Source organism: Clupea harengus, unplaced genomic scaffold, assembly GCF_900700415.2.
Source record: "Clupea harengus unplaced genomic scaffold, Ch_v2.0.2, whole genome shotgun sequence".
NCBI lineage: Eukaryota > Metazoa > Chordata > Actinopteri > Clupeiformes > Clupeidae > Clupea > Clupea harengus.
Genome location: NW_024879680.1, coordinates 1 through 8,267, shown reverse-complemented (window position 1 = coordinate 8,267; position 8,267 = coordinate 1). Strand labels below are relative to the sequence as shown.

At 50.4% G+C, this 8,267-nt stretch overlaps 1 protein-coding gene across 1 annotated transcript; it reads right to left on the bottom strand.

The window, feature by feature from the left end:
* Positions 1 to 8,232, bottom strand: LOC122129817 (CD166 antigen homolog A-like). Its single transcript, XM_042704538.1, has 14 exons — positions 8,226 to 8,232; positions 7,260 to 7,324; positions 6,295 to 6,382; positions 5,888 to 6,052; positions 5,292 to 5,416; positions 5,028 to 5,160; positions 4,295 to 4,407; positions 3,903 to 4,029; positions 3,453 to 3,577; positions 2,486 to 2,622; positions 1,021 to 1,064; positions 546 to 660; positions 241 to 312; positions 1 to 70 (listed from the first exon to the last, which is right to left on the bottom strand). The coding sequence occupies exons 2-14, from the start codon at positions 7,275 to 7,277 to the stop codon at positions 1 to 3; spliced, it is 1,332 nt and encodes a 443-aa protein (XP_042560472.1). The 5' UTR covers positions 7,278 to 7,324; positions 8,226 to 8,232.
* Positions 8,233 to 8,267: the final 35 nt, after the last annotated feature.

The following is an 8,267-nucleotide window of genomic DNA, read 5'->3' as shown; positions in this document are numbered from 1 at the left end:
CTATGGGGGTCCAGCGTGCAGGGGATCTTTGAGGGGTTCTGAGGGGATCTTGAGGTGTCTTTGAGGGGTTCTGAGGGACGGGTGCAGGGGAAAAGAGGGGGAGACACAAGCCTCTGGAGCGACTCTCAACAACTAACTAAAGAACATGTGGACAACGGACATCAGACACGCCGTCAGCGACACAACTCCGATTCCCATTCTGTGTCTGCGTGCGCTCTCTCTCTCGCTCTACACCTCCGCCTTCTGAGGGGCCTCCACTTCTTGCTCTCCTCCGTGTTGCCATCTTCCTCCCCCGTCTTCCAGCTGCCTTGTCTAAAACACACACACACACACATATATTTATGTGTCTCATCCAAATATCCTTAGGGACACTATAAGTACATGTTACACATACAACATGTACATAAATACATAAATCCCTTTTTCTCTTCACAAATACATAAATCCCTTTTTCTCTTGTAATCAATTCTGTTTGCCGCTGCAGCACATTTCTGTGTCCAGCCCTTACTGTGTGTGTGTGTGTGTGTGTGTGTGTGTGGGCTTACTTTGACTTCTTGATGTACACCCAGTAGCCCAGGGCCACAGCTACCGTAGCCAGGAGCAGGGCGATGACGATCCCCACGGCCAGCTTGGTCTGGTCCCCAGACTCCTCTGATTGGTCTGGAGGCACACAGGAGGGACACGCATGAGACAGGACAGGACAGGACAGCGAAGACACGCGTCCAGAGACAGACAGGGCGGGAGGATGTGGGAGGACAGGATGGGTTACAAGGCGTTTAGCACACACACACACACACACACACACACACACACAACACACTCAGGATGCTGGGGAGGACTCCCTGACGGAGTCCCACAGTCATAACATCACCTCGTGAGCACAGTCACCACACACCACACACACCCACACACACCACACACGTTCTACTCAGTGTTCATCCATCGGGGCCTGTCTCTAACACTACTGGGAGGAGGAGGTGTGAGGTCACTGAGTGATGTCATAAGACCATGGTGGCTTACCTTGTTTGTCCATTGTCACCTCTCTGTCATCAATGTGAACCATACTGAAATCAAATATAAAATGACATTAACTCAAAGTCACAAAAACACAATGGGAGTTAGAATACACACTGTCCTTTCCACCGCCACCAGATTACAACCAGAGATTACAACCAGAGATTACAAGCATCGCAATGAAGCAAAGCACGAGCTCAGTGGCGATCCAGAGGCGTTCCTTCATGGCTAGTCTAGAACCGGAACGCCGGACTCCTGAGGTTCTGGAACCATCTCCCGTCATAATCACCACAAAGTGCTAAAGACAGGGCAGGAACCCTCTGCGACTCGTTTCTGATCTCCAGGGATACCCGTAACCAAGGAGCCACAGAGGACAGGTCAAAGGTCGTGTGGATAGTTACAGAGTTAGTCTGATCTATGTGAGTACACACACTCACACACACACACACACACACACACACACACACACTCACACACACGGTTTAGGCCAGCAAGACCACACAAGTGATCTCCTGTGAATACCACACACACACACACACTCACACACACATTCACACACACACACACAGTTAGGCCAGCAAGACCATACAAATGACCTCCTGTGAATACCACACACACACACAATGATCAGTGAAGGACTAGGTTGTGCAAGGGTGGTTATTGAGTGCCGTGCGATAGGGGAGTGACTGACAGACTGCACTCATACACACACACACACACACACACACGGTTAGGCCAGCAAGACCCCATAAGTGATCTCCTGTGAATACCACATACACACACACACACACACACAGTCCTGTCATCAAGCTCATAACTAATGCTTATGAAGGAGGAGAGGGGTCCCCATACTTGTACAGGGTTCCTACACACACACTCACACTCACACACACACTCACACTCACACACACACACAGAGAGGGGTCCCCATACTTGGTACCCCTGTATGGGGTATGTACAGGGTTCCTAGCGGCGTGCGATGCTCAGGTCAGTTCTGTATATACACATGCACACACACACACACACATGCACATAAGACTCCACAAGGACTCTCATTAACACTTCATAAGCCCTTTCTCTTACTTCATGGTCAAGGAAAAGTGAGGTAACCCTTTAAAGTATTCAGTAGGTAACCATTTAAATACCACAGTGAGTGAATACAGTGTAAGGACAATGAATGATTTGTGATGGCACATATACATATGTGGTCAGAGATTATTACTACCGATACGCTAGTTTGTGTGTATGTGCGTGTGTGAGACACAGCATGTGAGTGTGTGTGTGTGTGTGTGTGTGTGGTACTCACAGGATGACACCTGTTTGGTCTTGCTGGTCTGACTGTGTACGTCCGTGTGTGTTTGTGTGTGTGTGAGAGAGTGTGTGTGTGTGTGTGTGAGTGAGTGAGGGAGTGTCTGTGCATGTGTGTGTGAGTGAGAGTGTGTGTGTGTGTGTGTGTGTGTGTGTGTGGTACTTACAGGATGAGACCTTTGTGTTCTTGCTGTCACTTCCCAGGTCATTCATGACCAAACAGGTGACGGTCAGGTTGGCTTTGGGCATGACAGTCAGCCGGTGAGTGACCTTGCCGTCAACGTAGTCGCTTTCTTCCTCCTGTTCACACACACACACACACACACACACACACAGGTTCAATGTTAAATGTCATCATCCTGTCATTCCATCATTTCCCCAGACAGTCAGTTATTCAGTCACACCCTCAGTCTCAAACTCCCTATGGGAAACACTACCATTGGCCACCCACAGGGGGCGATGTGGCTCCTCATCAAAGAGCAGTCAGTACGTGCCCATGCTACTGCCTGAAGTGTGTATGTGTCCATATGTGTGTGTGTGTGTGTGTGTGTGCCTGTGTGTGTGTATGTCCATACGTGTGTTTGTGTGCCTGTGTGTATGTGCATGTGCCTGAAGTGTGTATGTGTTCATATGTGTGTGTGTGCCTGTGCGTGTGTGTGTATGTCGATACGTGTATGTGTATACGTGTCCATATGTGTGTGTGTATATGTGTCCATACGTGTGTGTGTGTTTGTCCATACTTGTGTGTGTGTGTGGTGTGTGTGTGTGTGTGTGTGTGTGTGTGTGTGCCTGTGTGTGTGTATGTCCATACGTGTGTTTGTGTGCCTGTGTGTATGTACATGTGCCTGAAGTGTGTATGTGTCCATATGTGTGTGTGTGTATGTCCATACGTGTGTGTGTATACGTGTCCATACGTGTGTGTGTATACGTGTCCATACGTGTGTGTGTATACGTGCCATACGTGTGTGTGTATACGTGTCCATACGTGTGTGTGTATATGTGTCCATACTTGTGTGTGTGTATGTGTCCATACGTGTGTGTGTATAAGTGTCCATACGTGTGTGTGTGTTTGTCCATACTTGTGTGTGTGTGTGTGTGTGTGTGTGTGTGTGTGTGTGTGTGTGTCTTACGCTGGTGCCGTTGATGCCGCTCCACTCCACGCTGGGTTTGGGGTAACCCTCAGCCTCACAGCTCAGCACCTTGTGTTTCCCATCAGCACTCATCTGCTCCCTCAGGCTGGTGATCACAGGAGACCCTGCACACACACACACACACACACACACACACACACACACACACACACAACACACACACACACACACACACAACACACACACACACCACACACACACACACAGAGAGTTACACCAAAACACAATACACACACACACACACAGAGACACACACACACACACACAGACACGCACAGAGTTACACCAAAACAACACAGAATACAAACACACAGCTACACCAAAACACAATACACACACACACACACACACACACACACACACAGAGACACACACACACACACACAGGCACACAGGCATAGTTGTGCTGAAAGGTGATTGGCGCCCCACCTTTCACCAGCAGCTCAAAGGAGTGTGTGGATGTCAGTTCCCCCAGGGACACCTGGCACTCGTACAGCCCTGAGTCGGAGTACTTCAGCCGCTCAAACTGGGGCTCCTCTGACAGACTGGCCTGGTTCTGAAACCACAGACAACATGTTAGACACACACACACACACACACCGCTTAGAGAGGTAGGACATGTTACACACACATCGCTTAGAGAGGTAGGACATGTTACACAGACACACACACACACACACACACACACACACACACACTACTTACAGAAGACATGTTAGACACTAAAAGTCACAGGGGTTGGAGAAGGTGAAGGATCAGGGTCACACCCATTCTCGCTCAAACACAGTCATACACACACACTCACACACACACACACACACCTTGGTCCAGGACACGGTGACCTTGCTGGAGGCGTCCTTCTGCAGTGTGACGGGCAGAGTCTCCCCCGCCGACTTCACCACCCGTCCAGAGGGGCTCAGGCTCACGTCCAGATCTGAGGGAGGAGACACCTTTAGAAAACAGGCCACAACTCACACACACACACACACACACACACACACACACACACACACACACCCCCACCAGTAGCTGAGACTACCACTGCTGGGCCTGATATGATCAACACTGCACACCTCATACAGACCTGGTTGTTACTACAGCAACCAGACCTCTACCAGCAGCTTCAGACTCCAGCTGGGACACATCAGACCAGATTCACACCAGGAGCCATTATGTAAACACGGGCCCAGATCAAAATCAGATCACATTTGGTTCTGATCCGATGGTCTGACTGTCTGATGTGCTCCACTGGACACACACACACACACACACACACACATCCTGACACTACTGCAGGTTTTTAGTGGGCATTTCTCACAGTATGATTGTGGCATAACTCACAGTGAATGGTGATGTTGTGGGCATAACTCACAGTGAATGGTGATGTTGTGGGCATAACTCACAGTGAATGGTGATGTTGTGGGCATAGTGGGCATAACTCACAGTGAATGGTGATGTTGTGGGCATAGTGGGCATAACTCACAGTGAATGGTGATGTTGTGGGCATAACTCACAGTGAATGGTGATGTTGTGGGCATAGTGGGCATAACTCACAGTGAATGGTGATGTTGTGGGAAGCCAGCAGGCTGGCGTTGTCGAGCGGTGAGCACTTGTACTCTCCGGTCTTCTCCCGCGTGACGTTGCTGAGCGTGTACACGTCCTCGTCCTCCACCGTCACTTCCTCCCCCTGCACAATAGAGATGCACACAGATGGGTGGCGTTGCCCAGCAACAGCTGACAGGAAGCGCAAACAAAGAGCAGCGCCGCGCCCCAAGCCCTAGCCCACACTGTCGTCATGGTGATGCTGTGGTTGCTCACCTGCAGGTGGAAAACGTAGCTGGAGGGAGGGGGGTTTCCGTCGGCGTGGCAACGCAGTGTGATGTCAGCACCCTCCAGGAAGGGCCCGGGGGTCGTGACCTCCAGGCTCACCTTCTCTGTGGGGTCTGAGGAGAGACAGACAGAGAGGTCAGAGGTTAGGAGTCAGGAGTTGCAACATACGTCAAAACAACACACACACACACACACACACTCACACACACTCACACACACACACACACACACACACACACAATCAGCTCAGCTGGAGCTTACTGACACACCCAGACAGGCAGGGGGAGGAGCTCAGGTGTGTGTGTGTGTGTGTGTTTGTAGGATAGGTATATGATTGGGGTCTGGGTGTGTGTGTATGTTTGGAAGGATAGGATAGGTGTGTGGATGGGGTGTGTGTGTGTGTGTGTGTGTGTGTGTGTGTGTGTGTGTGTGTGTGTGTGTGTGTGTGTGTCTGTGTGTGTGTCTGTGTGTGTGTGTGTGTGTGTGTGTGTGTGTGTGTGTGTGTGTGTGTGTGTGTGTGTGTGTGTGTGTGTGTGTGTGTGTGGTAGGATAGGATAAGTGTGTGGATGGGTTGAGGGACTCACAGTTGATGGTGAACTGGACAGGTGTGGACCTGAGGGGAGTGTCAGTGACGGCGCAGGAGAACCGGGCCGCGGCGTCCTCCTTCCCTGCGATGTACTGCAGCCTGGAGAGGGTGCTGCTCAGGCCCGTGTCTGGGTCCACTGTCTCTGATGCCGTGATCACCACACCTGAAACCACACACACACACACACACACACACACACACACACACACACAGACACATAGACACACACACACACACACACACAGACACACACACACACACACACACACACACACACAGACACACACCACACACACACACACAGACACACACAGACACACACACACGCACACACAACATTAGTGCCTCAGAGGGTCACAGGGGCGGAATGAAAAGGCTTTCCAGTCGTCTCTAAGACACACACACCTTTGCCGTCATCCTTCAGAGGGGCGTCGTTCCTGAACCACGTGATCTTGGCTGCAGGGTTGGCATCTTCTGCACTGCATTCCCCAATCTGACAAACAGACAAACAGAGAAAGAAATAAGATTGGTCACACACACACACACACACACACACACTTAGTCGCTAACACACTGGCTTGTGTGTTTGTGCTGGGACACTAACTCACACACACTTGTGCATGTCTGTGCTGAGAGAACTGACACACACACACACACACATGTCCGTGCTGAAAGAAACTGACACACACACATATGTCTCTGCTGAGAGAACTGACACACACACACACACACACACACACACACACACTCACAGCCCAGCTGCCCTCCAGTCTAAGAGCCTCAGCCTCAGCCTCAGCCTCTCTAATGAGCCTCTCTCTGGGCACACACACACACACACACACACACACTCAGCCTCTCTAACGAGCCTCTCTCTGGGCCTGCCGCCCACTGTGACCTCCGACCCCAAACACCAGCACGCATCACTGATGCCCTCTGCCCCCTCAAACACCCACACCTGGCCAGGGACAGCGCCAGCGGAGCCACAGTGTGTGTGACAGCGTCTAGGGCCCACGCATGACTCACACACCCTGCATCGACCAGTCGGCTCCGCCCAGTCAATACACACCACACCACAGACGGCCAATCAACACGCCACGCCACACCACAGACGGCCAATTAACACGCCACGCTTCTCCAGCGAGGCGGGGGCTACTGGGTCACGGAGGTCATTCTGTGAGACAGTCGATTGGACGGAGGCTGGTAATAACATATCGGTACACACACACACACACACACATACACACAGGCACACACACACACAGACACACACACACACACTCTGCGCTGACTATATTTTCTTCCACCTCATCTACATTCTGCCTAGCCAGACGGCACTTCTGTCGTCGTGGTAACCTTTCTCTCCCACTCACCGTGGTCAGTTTGTTCATCTCCACAGCGGCGGGGTTGTTCGTGAGCTCCACTGCCTCTGGGGATTCTGGGATGGAGAGGAGAGGAGAGGAGAGGAGAGGAGGGAGAGAAGAGGAGAGGAGAGGAGAGGAGAGGAGAGGAGAAATACGTGTTAACAGTTTCACTGGGTTCCACGGGTCCATGCCCACAGGAGCCCCGCTGAAGGCCTCTGCTCACGCGCCATGACATCTACTGGCAGTACTGACACTTAGGGCATTACTGACGCTTAGGGCAGTACTGACACAGAGAATACTGAACAAGAAAACAAAGACGTACACATGAAGAACAACAACAACAACTTTATAACTTTCTCTCTCGCCTTCTCTACATCTTCCTCTTTCTCTCCCCCTCTCGCTTTACTCACTGTGGATGAACACTTCTACTGGGAGCACTGGGAACTTTACTCACTGTGGATGAACACCTCTACTGGGAGCACTGGGATCTTTACTCACTGTGGATGAACACATCTACTGGGAGCACTGGGAACTTTACTCACTGTGGATGAACACCTCTACTGGGAGCACTGGGATCTTTACTCACTGTGGATGAACACATCTACTGTGTAAGATAATTTTAAAAGACTAAATATAAAAACTGTCAAATGGTAAATATCCAGCAGTGTTAGATGCAATGATGAAAAGTAACTGTCAGTTAGAAATGTACCAGACAGTCAGCAGGTCAATGCACTGGGTCAAAGGTAGTTAGACAGTTGAAATGTGTAAACCACCTAAGTCGCAAGAAAACAGAACTTCTGTATTTTACTTTTCTGCAGTCATCATATTTTCTTGCGACTTAGGTGGTTTCTAACACTGCTGGATATTTACCATTTGACAGTTTTTATATTTAGTCTTTTAAAATTATCTTACAACTGGGAGCTTTCCTCACTGTGGATGAACACCTCTACTGGGAGCACTGGGCACTTTACTTACTGTGGATGAACACTTCTACTGGGAGCACTGGGAACTTTACTC

Bases quoted from the DNA above. Each gene is read 5' to 3' on its own strand.
- LOC122129817 (XM_042704538.1), bottom strand. The intron at 3,578-3,902 runs GTGGGGCGCCAA...GTGTGTGTGCAG, and splicing joins CTTTGAGCTGCTGGTGAAAG to GGTCTCCTGTGATCACCAGC. The intron at 1,065-2,485 runs GTACCACACACA...ATTTGATTTCAG, and splicing joins ACAAAGGTCTCATCCTGTAA to TATGGTTCACATTGATGACA.